The sequence below is a fragment of the Idiotropiscis lumnitzeri genome, chromosome 11, assembly GCF_059441095.1.
Source record: "Idiotropiscis lumnitzeri isolate Australia: NSW breed Sydney's pygmy pipehorse chromosome 11, RoL_Ilum_1.0, whole genome shotgun sequence".
Classification (NCBI taxonomy): Eukaryota; Metazoa; Chordata; class Actinopteri; order Syngnathiformes; family Syngnathidae; genus Idiotropiscis; species Idiotropiscis lumnitzeri.
Genome location: NC_142401.1, coordinates 8,529,062 through 8,552,998, shown reverse-complemented (window position 1 = coordinate 8,552,998; position 23,937 = coordinate 8,529,062). Strand labels below are relative to the sequence as shown.

The 23,937-nt window shown below is 41.8% G+C and overlaps 3 protein-coding genes across 7 annotated transcripts in view; 1 reads left to right on the top strand and 2 right to left on the bottom strand.

Annotated features, from left to right (window-relative positions):
* LOC148327228 (inositol 1,4,5-trisphosphate-gated calcium channel ITPR1) overlaps window positions 1-8,071 on the bottom strand; it is a 53,675-nt gene extending 45,604 nt beyond the window's left edge. For all 4 annotated transcript variants that reach the window (XM_088307979.1, XM_088307980.1, XM_088307982.1 and 1 more), the window contains exons 1-3: window positions 7,877-8,071; window positions 7,146-7,260; window positions 4,620-4,690 (exon numbers count right to left, since the gene is read on the bottom strand). In XM_088307979.1, coding sequence (XP_088164105.1) covers window positions 4,620-4,690; window positions 7,146-7,237 — 163 coding nt within the window. In that variant the 5' untranslated portion in view covers window positions 7,238-7,260; window positions 7,877-8,071. The remainder of the gene's footprint in view (window positions 1-4,619; window positions 4,691-7,145; window positions 7,261-7,876) is intronic.
* Window positions 7,788-12,802, top strand: sumf1 (sulfatase modifying factor 1). 2 transcript variants are annotated; one of them, XM_088307983.1, is made up of 9 exons: window positions 7,788-8,625; window positions 9,394-9,567; window positions 9,647-9,721; window positions 10,419-10,501; window positions 10,594-10,716; window positions 11,547-11,661; window positions 12,147-12,260; window positions 12,348-12,403; window positions 12,528-12,802. In XM_088307983.1, exons 1-9 carry the CDS (start codon window positions 8,386-8,388, stop codon window positions 12,637-12,639), a joined length of 1,092 nt encoding a protein of 363 aa, XP_088164109.1. In that variant the 5' UTR covers window positions 7,788-8,385; the 3' UTR covers window positions 12,640-12,802. The 2 variants fall into 2 exon arrangements, with proteins under 2 accessions (XP_088164109.1, XP_088164110.1); XM_088307984.1 differs by having other exon boundaries at window positions 7,835-8,625; window positions 12,344-12,403.
* Window positions 12,803-13,181: 379 nt separating this feature from the next.
* Window positions 13,182-22,851, bottom strand: LOC148327226 (leucine-rich repeat neuronal protein 1-like). The gene is made up of 2 exons (XM_088309884.1): window positions 22,588-22,851; window positions 13,182-16,276 (listed from the first exon to the last, which is right to left on the bottom strand). Exon 2 carries the CDS (start codon window positions 16,104-16,106, stop codon window positions 13,959-13,961), a length of 2,148 nt encoding a protein of 715 aa, XP_088166010.1. The 5' UTR covers window positions 16,107-16,276; window positions 22,588-22,851; the 3' UTR covers window positions 13,182-13,958.
* Window positions 22,852-23,937: the final 1,086 nt, after the last annotated feature.

Below are 23,937 nucleotides of genomic sequence, written 5' to 3'. Positions count from 1 at the left end.
GGAGTGCATGGCCACAGGAGTGAGGTCAGTTCGAAAGAACAACAATAATGTGAGGCTCTTATCAGTGACTGTGACTCATTTTCATAGATAGAGTTGAAGCAGGAGAGCGAGCAGTGGTCTCATTTGCATGAGGACACGGTTGAGTTTAACACAGATCCAGTTCCTCTTCTTCAGCTGCATGACAATCGACTTCACCTCGCCTCAGACCAATCTGCTATTTTGGGGTTGAAAGAAGAGGGAAGGAACAAGAAAAGAAAAACTGCACTACACTTCCCCTGTTTTCTAACTCTCTCTTCCAGCTTTGGTTGGAGCAACATGTCCAAATAAGGCCAACCAAGAGAAGAGGAGTGGGATAAAAAAAGAGGGTGGGGATTCCCTATCTTTATAAACCTTTATAAATTCCACAAATTTTACCACGCTCTCTCAAATCCCCACAAAGGTTTCTTCACCTTCAACCACATCCGATATGGTTTACTTAAGTATGACCCAGAATACTGTTTGAAAAAAAAAACACACAGAGAAGGAAGTGGCCAAAAAATGGAGGAGACAGGAAGACAGTGAAAGAATGTTAAGCAGAGAGAGAAAGCGAGTCATGCTGCAGGAACGGTGGATCTCGACTTACATCGGCTGAATATGCATCGCACATCTTTCCACTGGCAGATTTAAGAGTAGTATGTACCATACTGAAAGATATCAGCTCTCAATTGTTTTTAATTAAAGTCAAGTGTGAGAGCACATGTTGATTCAGTTGTACTGAGAGTGGTTCTCGGAATTCCTTTTGGGGTCACTGGGCAGGAGAACTGCTGGGAGCAATCCAGAGCCATGTATCGCCGAGAATTATTAACATTCTTGTAATTTAACACTCTACTTACAATGCATTACCGAGATATACTGCACTGAATATATATTTTATTTCATAAACAGAAGACTATTAAATTTGTTTATAAAAACAAAATAATCAAAATATCAAATTTGACCTCAGTGAATAACTTACATTTCATGGCATATGATCAATAATTAATTAATTAATTTGGGGTCTACTACCCGGCAAGTATCTCATACAAGCTATTGAATGTCATGTGACACAAACGCAACTCTCCATGTAGTGGATTTAACATCTGGCACACATTGCATGAGACGTCTATTCTGTGTTAAGTCAACAACAGCCTCGATGATCTGGGTTGTATAAACTGCTACTCGCTCCAAAGTTCTTATCCTGTTAAGAGATGGAGGAAGCATCTCATCATTTGTATAGCATCTAAGACAACAAACATTCCACAAGAGCAGCTTTGGCCGTCTCCAGTAAGGTGTCTCCATCGTGATTGCTAGTAAAAGTATGCACTTAGGTTGGACTTATTTGGAAAGGAATGCACCAAAAGACAGATCTATTTCTGGTAATTAACCAGCAGACAGGATTCTCGGGAAGCGACGCTGATTTGAGTTGGGAAGAACTTAAGGTCATTTTAAGGTGGAAAAAGCTCTGCATTGCTCTAAGGGTATTCGTATTCAGAGACATTCTTAAAGGAGGACTGATTTGAAACGAACTAGGAAAAGATCTTGATTAGAGACATAAAGATAAAAATAGTGACATGCACTTTGGAATCCAGCACGGACTGTAAAATAGACTTGAATTGGTTCGAAAGATAGACTGATAACTACAGCATCAGCTTTTGTGTGTAGCTCAGTTATTTCGAGGGTGGTGTAATCTGATACAGTATTCTAAATTGTGTAGTCCTTAAAGGGGAAGTCAACTCCCTCCCAAATTATTTGCAATAAAAAGTTCTATGCGTCTTCACTTGTCTAAGCATGACATTCTGATTAATAATATGTTTGTGAAATATGAGTTTAGCAGCAAAGCCAGATCACGGCTGCCATTTTGTCACATCTGTTGCCTGAAAATGACAAGCCAGTTGCGCAGGGCTCATGTGACGACCACGGCTCACTTCTGCAGCTGAGCCATGATTGGTCATTACTTGAGCCCTGACCAACTGAGATGTCAATTTCCACCAACAGCAAGGGTCAAAATGGCCGCCACCGGAGATGGACAAAAATATTCATTTTACCGCTTAACTCGTATTCCAGAAACGTAATATCAACCAGAATGCCATGTTTCGACTGCATAAAAGATTTTCTTGTAAAGACATTTTTGGGTCGACTACCCCTTTAATGGAAGAGCTATTCTCAGACTTTCAAGAACAAAATGATAGCACTGGGAACTAAAATGTGCTCGTTCTAGCGCATCTGCCAGTCCAGCGCCGATCTCTGCCATGGTCATAAAATCCTTGCCAGCACCTTCATATGCTCGCCTCTTCTCGCTCACTGAACAAAGCAAACATCTCAGGATTGTCTGCCCTACACTGAAAAAGAAAAATCAAAGTTTCTTATTTCGTTTGTGACAACAATCCTGGAACTTTTCTGACACACTTTGTGTATTTCCTGCATATGCCTTCAGCTGCAATTACCAGATTGATGCGTTATTTACAGATAACATTATTGGGGGGGTGGGGGGGGGGTCGAGGGCGGGGGAATCCTGGATTTTCACCAAATTCAATTTAAGAGTTTACTGGAAATCGGTTCCAAATTTAGGGAAGAGATGGTGAGGGAAACATAACCTCATTTCTAAGCTTATTAAAATAGCCACGCTGAGGTTATGATTATTGGAATCTAATTGTGGGTCAAGCTGATGATGAGCTTTGAAGAACTATCAGATGTTTCAGCTGTTATAAATAAGTAATAGACACTGATTGATTATTGGTACATTGTGCACGGTAGTAAATTGCCTTGCTTTGACGACCAATCAAAGATCTTTTCTGTGTGTCAGTGTAAAATATAGCTCATGGCCTGCATGAGTGAAAGTTTGATTACATTACGAGTGCTTGTGTTTACATTAGGGGGAAATGTTGAGCATACCTCAGCAGTGACAGCACTAGACCCCGATGACACAGTTAGCAAGACCAGCAGGTTCGTGTCTGGCAGACACTGAACACTGTTAACGTCAATATTAATATTGATGAACAAATCAGCCTGGTTGTTTCTGGATTTTGGATGCACAATTTATTTGGAACAAATCCGCATACCGAATCCACTAAAATAGGAATCGTTCAATCTGTTTGGACACGGGTTTGCGATAGTAAACACAGAAGCGACAACGTGTTGCTCGTCATCGCCCGCTTTCATTCAAACAAACACTTCTTTTCACCTACCGGTCTACGTCCAGTCACCTCACACTGACATAAAGGCCTCTTGTGTTCAGGAGCAGCTGACAAAAGAGTTACCAAAGACACTTTAACCTCACTCGGTGCATGCAGGAGTGTTCCACGAGCACAGTTGACCTATAGTGATTGAAATTTGTTTAAAAGCTCAACAGCAGGTTGTTGCTCGTGAAATAGAACACGAGCACAGTTGACCTATAGTGATTGAAATTTGTTTAAAAGCTCAACAGCAGGTTGTTGCTCGTGAAAAAGAACGAGCCAGCTGAAAAAGGTGGGAAAATCTCGCATATTGCTGCTTGTACAAAGACATTACAAAAGGATTAGAGCACACTCAATCTACATCCTTCTGATGATTCAATAAGGTGATAGAGGAGGGAGCATGGAGGACTAAAGAACGACGTGATCAGTGGGAAAAAATCCAAAAATCCTCCTCAAAAGTGTTGCTGGTCATTTCCAATGCAGACAGTCCATTTGAAGCCAGATTATATCCACAATGTGAATATAATAAATTAAACACAACCCACACATAGCAGCCAACAGTTTTCTCTTTCCGTGTCATCGCTGCATATAAACTGGGCCGTTGTTTGAGATATTAAAAAAAAGAGTCCGTGCTTGTAAGCGAGAGTACAACTCTCAGAGCACACCAAAGTGTCTAAACACAATTAAAATGTCCGCCCACCTTTGAGATTGTAAAATAGCATCGTAAACAACGTTACATCAATACTTCTTCAAATGTTTTGCGCCTCGGTGACTCTGAAACATGTTGGCGAATATGTGATAAGCTTGAGCCGAGTAAGAATCTACCGCAATCTGCATTTCCACAGCAACGAGGAGAATTCCATTCGTAGATCGTTATCCTGTGGGCTATTTGGGAATAACTCTGCTGCGTCAAAGTTAGTTTGGTCTGCTCTTGCAAATGTCCTCATATACCATTTGTCCTCCCCTATAGGACACATTTTAATCAGCTGTTTGCAAAGAGATGACTGACAGAGTTTAAACTTTACGCAAGATCAGATCGACACTGCGCAATGTGGGGCCAGCTGGCCCTAGAGAGTCAAGTCTCCGGCCTGAGAACGGAGGGTCATGAGTTCTACTTCCTGTATGAGGACTATAAATAGCAAGTACACAAAAAGAAACATCAAGCTTTTTTTGGGGGGGGTATGAAAAGCTTTTCAAGGGTGCAGACATCAATTTTATTTTCTGAGCTGAGGTGGATGCAGCTTGAACATTGTCAATGGCATCCCCCCCCCGTTTGAAGTCCGGCGGGCCAGAGGTATTGTGGCCGTCACCAAAGAAACGCAGCGCAAAACACATGGAGCAGTGTCGATCACAGAGCTCTCAGTATAAACACGCAGCAGTTAGCGGGGATGATGTCAGCCTCGGGAGGACAATCTCTGTGCTTCTTACCTCTGAACTTCTTTGGAGGGTTGTTGAGGTCGCCGGCATCAGGCTGGACCACACAGCGGTCATCCACCAGGCTGCAGATTGACGTATTACAACACTGTTACATTTCTGATTAGAAAACTGACATGTGAGGAAGTTGGGGGATAAATTACCAAATGAAAAACTAACTGCGAAACTGTTTTGTGGGGCATTTTAGAGATTATCCCAATGAAGTGCAACTCCAAGTACAAATAGTGTTCCTGCACAACAGAATAACAAATATCAAATAGTCTCACTTTCATGCACGATGCCTTAATCATTTCAATTTCTAGATAAACAATATAAAAATGGCAAACTTCTGGGAAGCTTAAATGATGAATACATACAAATTTTCACCCACATCCAAATGCAATTAATTCACAAGTTACAATTAACTACATCACGTCTTTATGTAAGGTCAGAAAGATTGTTAAACTATTACTATAAAATTACATGTACAGTACAGTTACGTATTATCAGTTGTTATAGTTTGATGCTGGAACGGATAATCGTAAATTCACTATTTCTTATTGTAACAAGTGATTCGAAATACAAACAAATAAAAATTTTTAAAAAAAGCTTGAACATTTTGAGGCTTTTAAAGGGTTGCATTTCATTGTGAAGAATGTTGCTGATCATGTGAAGAATGTCACCGAGTTGGTGGTTACACACAGAGAAAATAGCAGCAGGCCAAAACTGCAATGACAATTTAGCAAATTTATGCGCTCGTATGTGCGTGGGAAGTTGTGGAACTCAGCAAATGCCTCAAAGTCCCGATAAAGGCTTGGTCTTTTTCATACAGCGGGTCATTTCATTTTTTGTATTTATTTATTTATTTTTATTTTATTTTATGCAACACCATGACTCACAGTCCTGATAGTTTTACTGATTCCACAATACACAATTTTAGCTTTTATAGTTTCCATCTGCTGGCCACCTTCACTCTTGTCATATGAATATACTTACAAGCCATTATTCGCAGGGGGTAAGGACCGTGTCGGCCCACGAGTGGAAATTGATGGTTATGAATAATTTATTTTTTTTTTTTTAGAAAACAAACAATATTCATTCATTTGTTATGTGATTATTCAGAACTGGAGCACCACTTCAAGTTGTGTGCTACACAGCAAAACTGCATCACTGCATCTCTCCAGTCCTTCTGTCACTGAGAGTGGCAAATTATGGATGCAAAAATTCAGCCATTGACATCTACAACACTGTTCCTGATAGGACCAAAATTTGTGTGAGAAGAATACCGAATGACAGAAACAGGCTCTAATGTTTTTTTCTCCATTTGTCCGTTCACAGAATCGTGCACAAAAAGTACATTTCTAGCAGATATTAATGGCGTGTACTATTTGCCAAGGAAGAACTCATTACATTTTGAATAGATCCATTCACAACTATAAAGGCTCTCAGTGCAGACCCAGTGGTGACGGGGCGTGGGAGTGTGGCCTTTAACACCGTGGCCTGTGGTCCGTTCTCTGAACGAAGATTATGGTATCGATGCGTGTGGCTCAACATTCACGTCAAATTTGTCATCATTTGTACAAAGGGTTCATCACACAGCAAGGCGGGTTTGACAATGCATTTTTTTTTTTTTTATAAACGACACATGGTAACAAGGACCCGGTCTGCTTGGCAACAATCAGGCGTTACACATCCTGTAGCCGTTATTGTCAAGTCTTCAAAAAAAAAAAGCATCCCTGTAAAACGTTACAGACTAGTTATCCCAAATGACCCATAAGTGTGTTGCGCCATTCAAAAAAGAGGTCGAGTTTTGTTGACAAAAAAAAACATGATCGTGAAGTTGTCATCATTCACCCAACAAGAGGCAGTCAGAACTAACAGGGAATAATTATCACAATCAATATTTCAAGTGAGACTTCTGGCCCAGCTACATTTATTAATTTTAAAGAAGCCTGCCAGACCAGGTGTGAATGTTGGCGTGAGTCGATTGCATGCTTCAAGCTAGGTTAGCTAACCTTACCACGTTACAAAACCAAGCAAGCCTGCAACAGTAGCCTCATTTGCAGAGTGAGTAGCTGAAATGTGTATTTTGTGTCAGTGATTTTTTTTTTTTTTAAATGACAAACCTGATGGCCCAGCGCTTGCGAATGCACATACAGCACTCACTGTCTCCCCACTCTCAGGATCGTCAGCTGTCTCTGTCCTGCTCTGTTTATCTGTCTTTATGGTGTTTGAATATGATATAATGTCCTTTTTTTCCCCTCTTCATTTTGAGCAGTCATTTTGTGACCATTTTGAAAACAACATTCCAACCATTCAAACTGTACATTTATTTGAATAATCTACTATTGCAGGCTTGCTTGGATTTCTGTTTTGGCAAGTTAACAAACCGTGGTTGGCAGTAGGCTGAATGTGCCCCCTCTGCAACTACCACTGTGCAGAGTCTTGATGAGCTCAAATTGTCCAAAATTGTTTCACCACAGACTTGAACACCTTTATAAATACACATCTCTTGCATGTGGACTAGTCAAATGTGCTCACCCCAGGGTGCTGATGAAACCACTGGTAGACCCCTCTGCGTACAGGGAGCAGATGTCCCCTATGTGCAGGAAGCTGGACATTTTATCCGACATATTGGAAGCCCACTAAGGAACACCTACAGCAGAAGAAGTTGAAATGAATTGCAAAGAAATATTGCAACAATTAAAAGTGTGCATCACGTTTAGGTGTGGTTTAAAAAAAAAAAGGGGGGGGGTGTATACAACATCCTGCTAATGCTAGTCTTACTTATAGATTAGTTAGGGGCAAAATTGGATGTGAGGCTGCAACAAATCCATGCATTTGCATGAGTTTGCAGGAAAATTCAGTTTCATGTTACAGCAATAGATTACTGCTGTGTGAGGTCCGCATAGTTAATAATTAGGACTGCCAACAGGAAGTTGTGCACCTGCAACAGGTCCACTTTGCTCCCTCTAACGAACCTCTTACTGAACAGGTAGAAAACAGTGACTTTCACTGCATGTGAATCAAAACATTTAAATTAGTGCAAGCAGACTGCTCATTATTATAGCAATGTCAAAATAAAAAACACCTGAGTGAACGGAAATGTCGGTATTATATTTAAAAATCAAGAGATATGACTTGAACAAACGATCACAGCATTGGCTAACTTGAGCGGTCGGAAACAGTGTTAGCCATTTATGGAGCGCTCAATCTTCTCTGCAGAGAAGAGGATGAAGATAAGGAAAAGAAGTTGAAGAGTCCAACTTTACCTCGGCGGCAGTGAACGCTCGGATGTTCTGCTCTCCGGGGGCCAGCTACGACAACATGACGGCGGCTCCACTCTCCCCTCGTTCGGCCGAGCGATGAGAACCAGCGGAGTGAGACAAGCCAGGGTTTGGGACTGAGAGGAGGCCACTAAGAAGAGGGACAGGCGGCGTTCTGCTGTGCGGTGCGGTGCTCTGAGTTTGAGCTCAAGGGGCTCACTGCCACTTCTTCCCGCACGGCGGCACTGTTCATCTCTGGGTAATGATTTTGGTTCATTATTCAGCGGGTCAACTAATGTTATTAGACTATTCATAGACTGTATTCAAATTAAATTAATATAATACAGTCGTAATTATTCAATAAATACATTTAAAAATGAATGAAAAATAAATGTATTTAAACTGACAGTACCGCATCCGGCCTCTGGAGGCGCAATATGAAATTAGTCACCACCAGCTGACTGACCACGTGACTTTGCGGAAGTGTCAACAACATGAGCGACTTGTGAGCAAAAATGCACCGCTTTTTGGTCTTTTTAATCATTTATGCGGTTTCTCTGGATAAAGCGCTTGTATGCAGGGCTCAGTCCGAGCCCCAAAGATCGCCGGGATTATCAGGTTGCGGCTGTGAGAGTTTGAAGAGAGACGCCGTTTTGGAGGAAAGCACAGCATCGGAGGAGCCAAGTGTAAAATATTCCAGAGTCGCCAATGAGATGCCCTCTAACACACCGGGAGATGAGCAGATGTTAAGTCAGGTAAATGTATCTTCCTGTGTATACCAGTTATGGAACATTGGCGTCTCAAAGTCAGCAATAAAACCTAAACCTATATTTTATCACAGACTGCAAATTGTATTTGCATATCTACATGTGTATGATAAGAAGACTGAACTGAAATGTTTACAAAAAATGAAGCCTCTCGCGTTAATAAATTAGCACTAACTTTCTTTGTTAAAATTACTCGAATCAGTTTTTAAAATTCTATTTGTGAGGAAAGGCAGTTCGATGGACTAGTGGTTAGCATGTCTCTTTTACAAAAACAACGTGACAGGATTAAAAACAAATGAAAATATGTCAAAATGCAAAGTCTGTTTGGAAAGGCCACTTCAACGTGATTACAAAGCAGCAAGAATTTGGAAATGTATAGCATTTAGTGTGAGGGAAAACGACCTTTTAGGGAGTAATGCCTTTTTTGTGCTGTGTCAGAAAAATATGCTTCAAAGGGCTGGACTGATTTTTTTTTTCCAAAAGGAAAATAATGATGCTATTCAAACTATTCAAATTAAACCAATATTGTAATTTCAAAACATTTGAAAAATATCATTATCGGTTGCCAGGGTGACAGTGACTCTGTATTGAAATTACTTGATTTCATTGCATGTCCAAGTCTGCAACATTCAATTGTACACCAGTGCTAAAATTAAGAGCACCCTGTTTAAAGATTCCTAATCCATTCAATTCCATAACACCCCTCGGCAAACTTCACTTGGCACTAAGATTAACGAGTATTTATCCGGTATGAAGATGGTGCTGATTGCTGGTGGAGAATTTCTAATGGGAACAGACAACCCAGGCATTCCTGCTGATGGTGAGGGTCCTCAGAGACGGGTTCACGTGGACTCCTTCTACATGGACATCCAGGAAGTCAGTAACCGACAGTTCCAGATCTTTGCCAACGCCACAGGTTACGTGACAGAGGTGCAAATCCATCAATACAGCTATGCATGTTTAAGTTCTCTTTTGTGATGTGGGTCATTCACTCTTTTTATTCTTTCAGGCAGAGAATTTTGGGGACTCGTTTGTTTTTGAAGGAATCCTTAGTGAGACGGTCAAAAGGCAAATAAAGCAAGCGGTAAGTACTTCCTTTTTGTCACTGTTGTGGTGGCGTGCAAGCATGAAAACAAACTCGTAATATTTTACACAGACCACTCAAGTGTATAATGGCCCACAGATGGGCGCGCTCTCACTGTGGTTGTCATGGAAACCAGCAGCTGTCAGCGCCAGGGGGAGAAGTTCACAGGCTTTGTTTTTCCCACTGCTTCCTGTGAGCATGTTTGCTGCAATTTATTTATTTATTTGCTAAGTGGATGCTGGTGCGCAGTCGCCACACATTTTAGCAGAAAGCAAACCACAGTCGGTCAAAAAGCAAACAGAGACGTATTCACTGTGTAAGTAAGCTTCTAAAGCTCTTTTGTGTTCCTATAACAATTTTATGTGACAATTGCACATCACACCTTGCGAGTATAAAACTCTTCCCGGTAGCAGCATAAACAGCTTGAAAACTTAATTCAACTCAACTAAACTTTATTTAGAGACCACTTTAAAAATGAAATAATAAAACTCACCAATGATGGGACATAGTGATTTACTAAGGATAATTATAATAGAAGAAGAATATTAATCTTTCTTTCTTTCTTTCTGTATTTATTTCTTTTTCAACTCAACACTGTACTTGTTAATGTACATGGACTCCTGTTTATTTTGAATAACTTTAAGGATAATCGATTTTTCAAGGATGGAATGTGCTCAGTTTTTCATTGTATTTTTAGGTGGCTGCTGCCCCCTGGTGGCTTCCAGTAAAAGGGGCAAACTGGACACAACCTGAGGGTCCTGACTCCAACATCAAAGATAGGCAAGGAGATGCTCTTATGATCCATGTTTTTTTTAAACCCAGATTTCTTCCTCTAATGTGAGGATAAGCTAATCAAAACTAATCTATTTTAGGTTGGATCATCCTGTTGTTCATGTATCCTGGGCAGATGCTTTTAGCTACTGTGCCTGGGCCAACAAGAGGCTTCCGACAGAAGCAGAGTGGGAGTACGCCTGCAGAGGCAATTTAAAAGACAGGTACAATATCCCCTCATTACGCTGACTAAAAATGACCATAGAGTCTAAATCACCATTCTTGTTCAAACTGCCACGTATCAGCAAACAGTCATTCAATGTATAGTTACTTCCTGAATCTCGTTTGAGGATGTATGAGTTGCCTTCAGTGCTGCTGTTTGGAGCTTTCCCGCCAGCCGATCCTTTTAAAGATGCTTCATGGGCTCTCAATAGGATTGAGGTCAGGGAATGATGATGGCCACACTATGAGTTTTCCCAGCAGTTTAAACTTCAGTGATATTTCCTGAAATTGTGGGTTGCTGTATTGTCTTTCCTAAGAATTAGTTTACACTGGATGCTTCTATTTTTTTTTTTTTTACCATTAAAGTAAATGGTCATTTATACACGCCATCTATTTTACAGAGCACTGCTTTAAGCCAAAAATTAAATATCTACCCATCCATTAGCGAAGCCGCTTCTCCTCACTAGGGTCACGGGGGGTGCTGGAGCCTATCCCAGCTGTCCTCGGGCAGTAGGCTGGGTACACCCTGAACTGTCAGTCACAGGGCACACAGAGACGAACAACCAGCCGCGATCACTCCCATACGAAGGGACAGTTTAGAGTCATCAAATAAACTACCATGCATGTTTCTGGAATGTGGGAGGAAACCGCAGTATGTGGTGGAAACCCACGCAGGCACGGGGAGAACATGCAAAGTCCACACGTGAAGGCCGGAGCCCGGGATCGAACCCACGACCTCTCTACTGCGAGGTGGTCGTGCTAACCAGTCGGTTACTATGTTGCCCAAAAAGTTGATATTTACTACAATATTAAATTCTTTTTTTTTTTCCAGACTTTATCCCTGGGGAAATCGACTGAACCCAAAAGGGCAACACTATGCCAATATCTGGCAAGGGGAGTTTCCGCACCATAACTCTGCAGAAGATGGATATGTCAAAACCTCACCGGTAAGTGAGAGTCAGGAAATTAAATCTTACCGTTTTCTTCTGTCAATCGACTTCATATTAGAGATTTGTGGTGGGTGGAAGACGAAACCTGATTTATAATTGACTTGTATTCAAAATCTACCGTCATTTTCACAGATAATAGCAAATACTCCAGCAGTACCAGAACTTTAATTCTAGCTCATCCTCTATAGGGGGAGCTCTCAACCTGTAAATTAAATTGAAATTTTACACTTTACACATTTTAAGTAGGTGAACATGAAAACTATGCATTCTTTAATACACTATCAGAAAGTTAATATTTTATAATTCAATAATTTAGCATTTGCATATTATTGATTATAATTGAGCTTTTTAAAAATCGATTTCCTCAATTAAAACCAATCAACAAATGTTTGTCTTTCTTCGAGAATTCTTGATACATGGTCACACCTTGATCAAATCGGCGGTCCGGTATGAACTTAATGTCTGAACTTGTCACCCCTCAGGTGATGTCTTTTCCCGCCAATGCTTTTGGTCTGTTCGACATGGTAGGCAATGCGTGGGAATGGACGTCAGACTGGTGGACAGTGCATCACTCCACCGAACAACAACACAATCCAGTAACTTGACAGCATTGCACAATAATGTCGTTCCTCTGCAATTTGTGGTATGCTAAAATATTACATTAACTTTTTTGTTTTAGACAGGTCCTTCATCGGGCACTGACAAAGTCAAGAAAGGAGGGTCATACATGTGTCACAAGGTAAAGTGACAACTTCTTCTACTAATTTATTGAGACTGCTATGTTTGCTGTGAGCAGTGTCCTGCCCTGAGATTTACTTATGTACATCAGTGACTTAAATTTGTCCTATCTCTCCCTCCCTCAGTCATACTGTTACCGGTACCGGTGTGCAGCGCGAAGTCAGAACACCCCAGACAGCTCTGCCTCCAATCTGGGTTTTCGTTGCGTCTCTCAGGAGCCGCATTGACTTCCACTGACTGACTTTTTTTGTAGGTGACATTTTTAATCTTTTGGATCAAGCGCCAGTATTTCAAAATATAAGATCTGCTTTACTGAAGAAATTCAGTGAACTCATGATTTTTTGGAAGTTTTTTTCCCCTCATTTTTATGTGAAATAAATTAAAACTATTTTGTATCAAAGTTGTCTATATGTTTACAAACAGTTAACAAGAACGCAGTAAATACTTCAGCCCTGGAAGGCCGCTTTCCTGCATTGCTTTCAATCTCTCCCAGCTGCAACACAGCTGATTCAAATGATCAGCTCATCAGCAAGCTCTGAAGAAGCCTGATAAGTATCCTGCTCATTTGAATCACATTTTCTTAAAACATTTTTTTCATCTGCTGACAATCTGTGATGAATAATTATAATCCCTTAATGATTTTTTTCAGTTATTTTGCATTTGAACAATTGCACACCATTACAATGAACCGGCAGCATATTGTAATCTCTAAATTTCTGCGTTCAGTGCTCAGTCCATCTGCCTAAAATCTAAAGTAATGAGGAGAAGCAAAGACCAAATATGCAAAAGAATCAGAAAAGTATTTATTTTGGCATTGTCAATATAACATATTACATGTGGAAAATAAAGTAACCAATCAGCAAAAATCCTAGCAAAATAAAGTACGTCCCCGTGGTATTTATGAGATAGAGGGTACTAGTAAAACCTTAAAATGTTCATTGTTTGAAAAATTAATTTAAAAAAAGAAGCATTCTAACCAACAGTTGTATTTCTAGCATTTACATAACAAATATCTGCAAACTAAAATCGTTTTTTTTCAAGTTTTTTTATTTAAATCAGAAAATTGAAAGTTATAGTTGATACAACATTACTGCACAGTCGCTAACATTCAGTAGACAATGTAACACGTCTAAAACCCGCTGTCAGCTTTTATTTGTTGAAGTTTAAACAAACTCCATATCGGTGCGCCAAGTTGACCTGTTTTACAAAACAGAAAGAAAACACTCATTACCAATGCTGCCACAAGAGTCAGACCCCCGGCCGCTGCTGCAGTTTTATCAAACCAAGTCCAAGTGAGTTCGAAATGCACCACAGATACAGCATAGCAACTAAAGTAACATTGAAGCTAAATACAGCGGCTTCCTTGAAGACAAAACAAGAAATAGAAAGAATCAGCGCGATACGCTATACTACTCATAAATCACCCTTCTTGTTCACTCTGCCTCGAATCAGCAAAGCCCACAAAACAACTTGGTGACTTTTTTTGCACCAAAATATCAAGAAGTTCCTGACTGTTTGTGCTGCTGAAGAGGCGACCAGGCCTCCATGCTCCATTCTCACCACATGTAGTAGCTACGTGTGGTATCAACTGGAGACGGTTTTCCCTCTGTGCTGCCATCTTTGTCCTTCTCTCCGTCTGCCTCCCACAAGTTGATGAGTGGCGGGTAAAGCTCATTGAGAGGGATGGAGGAGGTTTTAAGCATGTATTTCTTCAAGGAATGGTGGTAGTTCTTTCTCTTCCATCTGCGGGCCGTGTAGATGCCGACGGTTGCCAGACTCAGGAAGGCCAGCGCGGTTGCCATGACTGCTAGCACGGCGGCGCTCGGGTGCTGGTCCGACAGGTTCAGAGCAAAGGTTGCGCTACGGGTTGTGACATTTACGCAGGACTTGTGCGTCTGCAGGTGGACGTTGGACACTGTGAGGCAAACCTCGTACTCGGTGGCAGGCTGAAGATGAGTGAGATTGTATTCATGGACATCCACGGGTACACGAGCCGTATACGTGATGTGCGGGTTGTCGATCTTCATGGTGGCGGAGGCCCATTTGATATTGGAGGACATGACGTTGGAGTTGACTTTCCAAGAGACAAGGATGGAGTGGGACTCGGTCTGTTTAACATAAATTCGCATCACCTGAGCGCTGTCAAGCAGAGTTCCATTCACTCGAATTGAGGCAACTCGCGTGTCAGCCCCTTCTATGTTCTGGGCCACACAGGTGTAATGTCCCGAGTCTTCCACCTGCACATGGGACAGCCACAAAGTCCCCTCGCTGCTCAGGTGGTAGTGCTCTGACACTGTATCCATCGTGATTTTGCTTCCAAGAGGGGTCACCCAGTAGATCTCCGGCTCTGGCTCAGCCATGGCCCGACAGTCCAGACTGATACTCATGCCAAGATTCAGATTGAGGTGGCCGGGGAAGGTGTCATGGCATATGAGTGGGATGCACTGCTCGGATTTCTCTCGCAGTCTTAGCTCTCGGACACGCTGGCCCCTGAGTTCTGGCGGGGAAGTGCAAAGCATGGCTAAGGGCTCCATGAAACGTACGGAGGTCTTGTTGGAACTCATCCACTGAATGACACAGTCACATCGCAACGGATTGCTATGCAGGCTGATCTCCCGAAGGTTCGGCAAGGCCTCTACCGAATGTTGGTAAAGAGCAGTGAGAGCGTTATTGTTGAGCATCAAGCTCTCCAGGGAAGGCATGTCCCTGAAGGCCAGGCGGTGGACATAAGACAGCTTGGGGTTGTTTGTGGCCTCTAACTTGGTCAGCTCCGGAAGGTTGTCCAGAGCGTAGCGATCAATCGACACTAACTCCATCATGTTGTTGATTCCCAACTCTTTTAGATGAAGCATGTTTCTGAAGTCTCCTTCCTGGATTTTGTGAACTGGATTTTTGTTTAAATCCAAAAATTTCAAATTGGGGACTTTCTCAAGTGCCAGTTGAGGGATCCTGACCAGTTTGTTGTCGTAGAAAGAGATACTCTCCAGGTTGTCCAAGCCTACAAATGCATTTGGAGGAACATCAATCAGATCCATGCCAGCCAGAACGAGGCTCCTCAAACTTCTGAGAGGCTTGAAGTTCATATCCAAAAGCCCGATGACTGGGTTTTCCCCAATCATGAGGATCTCAAGATTAGGAGTTTCTACAAACCAGCGGCTGTCAATGACATGAAGCTTATTGGAATTTAGGTGCAGTCGCAACAGATTGTGCAGACCGGCAAATGCCCGAGAGGATATGGAGTTGATGACGTTATGGTTTATGTAGAGCTCCTGCAAGCTCGACAGATTTCCCAGACAGTTGTCCTGCAGCTGGCTGATCTGGTTCTCCTCCAGATGCAAGGTGGTAAGATGGTTCATGCCTTTGAGACCTACGGCTTCCACAGAGCTGAAGTTGTTCTGGGACAGGTCCAACTCTGTCAGGTTTTGCAGGGCCTCTAGCTCGCCACCCGTGTGAGAGATGGCATTACTTTGGAGCAGCAACACTTGAGTGTCTATTGAAAGGTCGCTAGGGATGCGTGTCAGCCTCAGGTCATTGCAGTCCACTGTTGTCGCCTCCTTGTAGGTTGACTGAGGGGTGAACCAAGGTCGGATCTCACATACACACAAATGAGGACAGTCGGTGGCATGTACAGGAAACTGAGAGACTACAAGTAAGGCCAAGCACAGCCAGAGTCGGGGAGGCCAAGGCAGGCAGCCAAGCGTCATTTTGTCTGCTCTCTGCTCAAACAACGGTTAGATGAGAGGCAGTCGTCGAAGTAAAGGCTCAAAGGGAACGTTTAGCATTAGTCTCCTTGTGGCCAGCAATCCTCACGAATGCCTTCGAACATCTGCTCTCGACCTCCGAGGATTTCCTTTCCTTTGATCAAGATGGAAACCTAAAGGACACAAATATGAAAGAACATTGAAATATTGGAATAACACGATAAAATATTTTTATCTTAATTAAATTAAGACAATTGATCAATTTCGTAAACAACACATTAAGTGCACAGTGAGGAAAGGCAACTGCATTGAGTGTTCCTTTAGTTACAGGCCACAGTTTTAACCACTGGCCGCAATGCAAACAACAACCGTATTTTCCGGACTATTAGCCGCTACTTTTTTCCTAGATTTTGAACCATGCGGCTAATACAACAATGCGGCTTTTCTGTGGATTTTTTTTTTCTTTTACCGGTAGGGGGCGCTCTATAGTTCAGAAAATGCGCTAAATATTTTTTTTTTCTCTTGGGTCTGTTCTGTTTTAATTAGCAAAGTTGTTGCCATGTTAAAAGGCACAGTTTTAAGGATCTGTTAATGTGCATTTACAGTACAGTATTGTTCTGTACATGTGCATTTTTCAACAGAAAACTGCGGTTTATAGTCGGTGTGACTTGCATATCGTTGCTGCTTATATACAGGTGCGCCTTATAGTCCTGAAATTGTGGTTATTGGCAAAATAGACACTATTTGGCAGTTGAGTAGGGATTCATGGAAATATTCACACTGTTATTTGACAGTACTGCATCTGAGATGATGAGATTTTCATTTTTTGTTGTTGTTGTTTACAGCCGACTCCAGAGAGATTACCATGTTATATTTTTCAGTGCGGTTTAGATTCTGTGCATACCAGCCTTGTGTCAGTAATCCACTTGAGTGTGTTTGTGTACGTGTCTGCGTGTCTGCGTGTCCGCGTGCGCGTGTGATAGGCACAGTCAGCAGCTATGGCAGTGAGCCCATTACACAACCGGCTTAATAACCACCGAACGTATGCTCTTCACTGCTAATCACTTTCTGCTCGAGATGCAGGCTCATGACAGAAAGTCATAAAAATGTGAAGCGTAAACATTTTTCAGATAGCAGTGCTGCGCTTTGGGCACAGCGTCCTAATCCATGCTTGGCATGGGCAAGACGTGCAAGGAAGATTTGAACAGTAAAAGAAGCATATGCTGTCCAGCCATGAGTATGCAATTTTGATTTTAGAGCCAATTTAAGAGCTAAATTAAAAAAATGATTATGGTTTTGTTCTCAATTTGCTGCTAATGTAGTTTGTAGTGGTGTAGACAATGCTACACATTAAAAGAGGTGTGTCTAATATTTTGATCGTGCGTGTAGCTCAGCATACGTCTTAGTTAGCGTAATGCGGTATGTTGCCTTTGATTACTGTAGTGTATTTTCACAAGGTCTAACATGTGCAACCCATTTTATGGCCATGACGATATTGTTGCTTTAGAGATACCAAGCCTTGTGCTGAACCTCCCTAAGTCATAAGTTACGGCCTTAGAAGCGAGTGAGTCTCACTTTATCTGCTAAGGGTCAAAGAGGTCATTCGGGCCCCAAGGAAGATGTTTACAGAAGAGGGGTCTGGCGCCAAGAAGTCGCATCTGGAAATGGGAGCTGTGCCTCGCACAGAGAGGCTGTTCGAAAAGTCAGCTAAGAGACAGCAGGATAAAAATGCATATGCAATAAGGGAAAATTAGATATTCATGTCCTTTGTTTGCCTTCCTTATAAGAAGGGAAGGCGCGAGAGGGAGGGACCTTTTTCTTTTGGGAACTTCTGACATCAGCTGAGATCAATAAAATCTTCTTCCAACCACCGGTGTGTGTCAGAAGTTTTTTCCATCACCAAGCCAACCTTGCCTGGCGACCTGTCCGGAGGGGAGCTGAGCCAGACCCGCACATCAACAGCGGAAATTTACCTCATTACATTTGATTATGTCAAGCAAAATCCAGTAGTTACAATATATTGATTCAGATTTATCTTGTGAAGTTTGCACATCCTTTCACAAGCTCCATATCCTCGTCAGTTTTAGCAAAAAATAAATTTCATCCTGATGCTAGAAAGCAAAAGAATGTCAAGGAATGCAACTGTATTGAAGGTGAATCCGATGCTTTTTAACTGCTGGTCGATGTCTGCCAATAACCATTTAACATGACTTTGAATGTGATTGGTTAATTGTGAACACTGCCACATCCTGAATTTTAAGAGGGTGTACACACACCTGCAACAATTTTCACAATTATTTGTAATTATTTTCTTTGATCTACTACTAAAATACAGCATTTGAACAGGGGTGTGTAGACTTTTTATACCACACACACGCTCACATGCACACAGTATATTTTCCACTGTTGGTGTTGACAGACGTTTACAGGGAAATACCTTTAACAATTCACGTCGAACAATAAGCAGTGGACAGAATGGCGCTTTTAATGGCTTAAGAGCCAGATATTTCCGTCAGGAGTTGAGAGGCCAAAGCTTGAACATTGGTGCTTCGTCACAAGGTGGACATAAAAACAAAACAAAGTTATAATTCTGCTGCTCCTGCTGGATGCCTCGATGAGTAATGTTTGTTCATAAATTCTTTGTCATGTAGCACTAACAGTCGTGTCAGCTTGAACGTAGCACATATAGCAGTTCGTGTTTTTTTTCGTATACAGTATATATACACCTGTGCCTATTTATAGTCCACTGGGTGTGTATCCTAATGAACATCCTTCTTAGATTAACAATGAGGATGGTACTTGAATAAACCTCAACATCACTTGAATTAGCCATTAGATTCTTCAACCTGATTAATTAGACTGCTTCCCCGTTGTTTTGATGTACCGTGTTGTAACTATAATCGTATCTCTCTCTCTTGCGATGTGTGTTTGTGCTGCTCAGGTATGAAATTCGAGGAGATGGCCGGAATAATTGTTGTTGTCATGCTGAGGCCATGAATCTCTGTCACCTGGTGTCAGGTTTTTGGCAGCTTGGCAGCGCTGTGGGTGTCCGCATCCGCCTTCCATCCCCCCTTCTTACCTTTCTCTCTCTCTCTCTCTCTCACTCTCTCTCGCTCTCTCTCTCTCTCTCTCTGTCCTGTGTTGACCTTGTTGATCCAAGGAAGCACTGCTGAGCACATTTGGTCCATTTCACTGACGGCCTGCTTCATAATCACCGCAGTCCTGCACGGCCATTACGCCACAGGAAGTGAAATTAGATGAAAATATGAGGTTGGTTCATCCTTTGGTGTTTTAGCAACTTCCACTCTTCCGGACATGTTTTATGTTTGCGCGTTTGTGAGGTGAGAGCTGGCATGTTTTGGACCATCGACAGGATCTTATAGCTCATATTATTTTTCTAACTCACCCAAAAGATGTTTGGCCGAGTTCAAGTTCTTCACAAAACGCATACAAACTTTATGATGCTTGCTTTGTGCACTGCTGGAACAAGAAAGGGCAATTCTCCGAACATGCCAAAGTTGTAAGATTCAGGACAAACTATATAACAATGATTGCAATAAAACATTTGCCCAAATATTGTACCAAAAGAACAAACATAAACCTACCACCTCTCTCAAGTTAATTAATAATTTAACTCTTTTAGTATCGTTGACGTTTCACAACTCCATCAATTTCCAATATATCACAATAGCATCATTCCATGTTACTGGATGCCAATAAAAATAATTTTTTGATTTATTGAGACAAACTTTCTTTCATGTGCAATGCGGGGAACTAGAGCAAATATTCACGCTTGTCTCCTGACCTGACAAGAATATCAATGGGGTAGATGTGGGAACCCAAAGGATGATTTCTCCTAGAGTGAAGCCTGATAGAGCAAAAGGCTGTAAGAATGGCTTTGGTGGAATAACACCTTTGTGAACTCTCATTCTGAGGGAAGAGAGAGATTAGGTCTGAGATTAATCCCCCCCCCCCATCCCTACTGCCTACCCGGTAGCATCTGTATCCTGAGAAGCCATTATTAAATCTGCAGGCTGAAGCAGCAGACAGATGTGGCATTATAAAGCCAATACTGTCTACTTGGTTGCATGCATTTTTTTTTAACTATATTGCAATATTTGAAGAGAATTTTTTTTTTTTTGCACTTTAGGAGAAGCACACAGTCACAAACCAACAAGAATAGGCAGCAAAAATCCTGGACAGCTTGACATGATCCAACTGTTTAAATTGAAGGCTCCAGAAGGAGGGATTTATTCTCTTTGCTTAGCCAATCCTTATGAGGTTTTAATCCAAGTACCCACGCAGTCACATATATATCATGCACAAACCAGAACAGAACCAGAACCACGTCACGACTTGCAACGACAGACTAATGTAATTGCGGCGATGTAATGAGGCTGCTCTGATTCATGCCACATACTCTAAGGAAAAACGCAAAAGTAAGATATTCAGAAATTTACAAAACGGCGTTCACAGACTACCACACACAGCTTGTCGTGGCGTTCGTTGTTCGTTTTTTTTTTTTTTGTCCAAACAGATTTTGCGTTATGTTGAGTCTCCCGAACACGAAGACTGGAACGCTGCATCCCCCTTTTCACGGGCGGTACTGCTTCCCCTGATTCCGAGCAGCCTTTATAGGCACCAAATATAAACAGCCTTTTCTGGATCAGCAGCCGCACACAGGCACACTAGCATGCCGTCACCATGGCAACGCCTATGCCACCATCGTGTGTGTTTCATAACCAAATGAGAATACGACCATTGATGCTCAAAAGTGGGCCAAAAGGATTTGACAAAGAGTTTGCTCATGAGAACGTTAATGTGACACATATGACTGACATGATCGATAAAGGCAAACATAACCGTTTTTTTTTTCTTTTTTTTGTTCCAGAATCATGGATGAAGTGTGCCACTCCTCCTGATGTTTTCACTCTTCGGTCTCTGCTCTAACCGCCCTGAGAGACATCCTATTGGTGCTCTATTAGTATGCAAGAGTTTCACTTCACATCACACGGGGCTTTGGTGCAGCTGCTGATGGCAGAGCTGCAGAGCTGAGAAGGAGATATAGATGCATGTCCTCTTAGTCCGAAAGGAGGGAGCGGATGCGCAGCTCTGCTGAAGCGGGAAGGTCATAGGGGAGGACGGATGGACCAATATGAAGATACAATGGCGTGAAATTGTTGTATTGAGAAATGTTTAGGATCCCTTAGAAATTAAGATGCAGCACGTTCGTATTTGCATCATCAATAAATTCTCGGTCAAAGAGTTTTATTTACTTCATTCTTCACGTCTTCCTCCTTTTTTTTTTTTTGCCAAAATAATAAAACGTGTTTTTCAATTATACACCGTCTTATAAAAGACAATTGTCCACTCATGTGTTCAGCAGATTTTCTTCTTTGTTGACTTTGCCAACAAATCCTCACTGTGTTTCCCCATGTTTGCGCCTTCAGATCAATCCCAATCTAATAAACAGTGCAATAGAACAGCCCAACAAATACACGGCAACACATAAACACCAAAATGTCCCTTTGTTTCTCCAGATGTTACTAACTGACCACATGGACATTGTGACAACTGGCTGAAGGTCTTCTTTTGTTGTCTAGACAAAGTAAACACCACAAAGTTGTGGGGTTATACTTGACAGTCTTGAGTCGAGAGTATTAAAAAAAATCACATTTCTCTTGTTTCAATTTGTAATTAAGCACCAAGTTTGTAATCCACTTTTCCCGCTGCCATTGGTTTAAGTATCAGGTGTGAGACAATCGGCCACTTGACAAAGGTGATCCCTCAACAATGCACACCCCCTGAGTGTCTGCACTCTCCTCAATATTCATCGCTTACATGTGGCAAAATCTGCAACCAAGCCACCAAGCATGCAAATGATTCTGATGGTCAACATAGTTGCTGATCAACTGTTCCAGCGGATGTCTGACTCTGCAGTTTGTGCATTATTTGTGTCATGACAGTCAAGTGCACTTCTATTTTCAAGAAACAGGCACCTTATTTGGATAAATGAATTCATGCAAGTTGCTCCACTGACTAAAGAGTCTAAATGTCGATATATAACATTGCACTTGCACGTTCTTTGTTTTGCTCCCTCTGAACACAAAGCGACATAACAATCAGATCTACACATAACGTCCTTGAAAATGTTTTTATGGACTTTTCACCCAGTGCACATATTGCAGCAGATGACTGCATACATTCGAAATGAATTAATTTTTTTCCTTCGTGCTATTTACTGACGTGTTTGCGCCAAATAGCCTATCTTTGTTTTGGTGCTTCTATGAAATTATTGATTTTTATGTGCGACGTACACGAGGACCACCTAGGACGCCTGGTGAAAAAATGCCTCATTTTTTCCGTGTAGTAACAAATGACAATATTAAGGACGACTAACTGTTCAATGTTTACGTATTACCTTCAATCTAGGGAGCGCCATCAGCGAACGTTTCTGAGCATAAAATACGCGCATTGGTCTCACCTAAACGAAGCGCTGAGAAGATGTTCGTCTGTTCGACCCATGCAGCATCCGCAGCTCCTCGATGCCGATGATGCCCAAATTTTCAGCAAGTTTTAAAATCAGAAATCAGCGCAATAGATCCTCCGCGAGATCGCATCTGCTTGCTGCAGGTCAGCCGCACTGAGACGCGTCTGACACCGACACCGGCACCGGTGCAGCCTCACCATCTGCTCTCTTCCCGGCACCATGGGAACACAGAGTCCCTCCCTATACCCGTCCGAGCGTGCGAATTTATTTAGGGAGGGTTTGCTTTGCGGAGCCACTATAGTTGGAAGAGCCAATAGAGTTGCATGGACTAAATGTCCTTGTTTGAATGTTCGTCTTGTTGAAATGTTTACGTGACAAGGTTCTAATTTGTTCAAGGTGTACGAGATTTAATGACAAGATTTTCAATACAATACAATACAATGCAACTTTATTTATATAGATATTTTTTTCAATCAAGAAAAAAATAATCATAATCTTCACATTGATGTTATATTATATCCTAGTGCTGTATTTTTAGGTGTGAGTTTTTATCCAATCAGAATTCCGCTAGCCAGGCAGGTGTTGCCAGGCAGGTTTCACCAGTAGCACGCATTATTCTTTTCGAGGCCTTCCGATACAATTGTGGGGGCATCTCTTCTGTCGAAGTCAATGACATTTCAGATTTCATAGACAGTTGCGATAGCCAATCAGATCACGAGTTGGTTACCGTGAGCCTTCTCGCTGGATTTACGCGATCTGGCGACCGTTCGAAAGCCTAAAATATATTCCTGATTTTTCAAACCACAATGGCCAAAGGAGGGAAAAGTGTGGATTTAATTGCAGATACGCTTGCGGTGCCATTTTCAAGACGGACCTTTCAAGAGAAGCTAGGTCGTCCAACACTCGCTCAGTACTGTGTAAGTGTGTTTCTGTATATTATTGGTGTCATAAATTGTGCTATTATGAGGGGGATTTATTCATTTAGGACAAAGTAGGACTTCACTGAAGGCCGACGTGTGAAATGCACGGCCAGCCACTGCAATTTTGGAGGTAGAAAATTGAGTTAACTTTGCTTTGTGGCTCCTTGAAAATATAAATGCCGCTTTGTTGTTTCTGAAGTTTTATGAATAAACATGTTCGCACGTTGGACACTTTATTGGGAGCACATTCCAATCCAGTGCAGGATCAGAATGATTTGTTTAGGTCACAAAGTCTATTTACCAAACTGAAGAGAGTATCAGGCATTAAGGGACAAGTGCCAGGGTCTGTGTTTGTTGTTTTTGATTTAGTATTTAGTTCCATATTTTTCCTTGTTTAGTGCGTGTCTTGTGCTCAATCTGATTG

What these genes read in the sequence shown, in the direction of transcription:
- sumf1 (XM_088307983.1), top strand. Translation starts at nt 8,386, where the DNA reads ATGCACCGCTTTTTGGTCTTTTTAATCATTTATGCGGTTTCTCTGGAT. An exon ending in GACTCCAACATCAAAGATAG is followed by an intron (nt 10,502 to 10,593) that starts GCAAGGAGATGC and finishes AATCTATTTTAG; the next exon opens with GTTGGATCATCCTGTTGTTC. An exon ending in GATATGTCAAAACCTCACCG is followed by an intron (nt 11,662 to 12,146) that starts GTAAGTGAGAGT and finishes GTCACCCCTCAG; the next exon opens with GTGATGTCTTTTCCCGCCAA.
- LOC148327226 (XM_088309884.1), bottom strand. Translation starts at nt 16,106, where the DNA reads ATGACGCTTGGCTGCCTGCCTTGGCCTCCCCGACTCTGGCTGTGCTTG.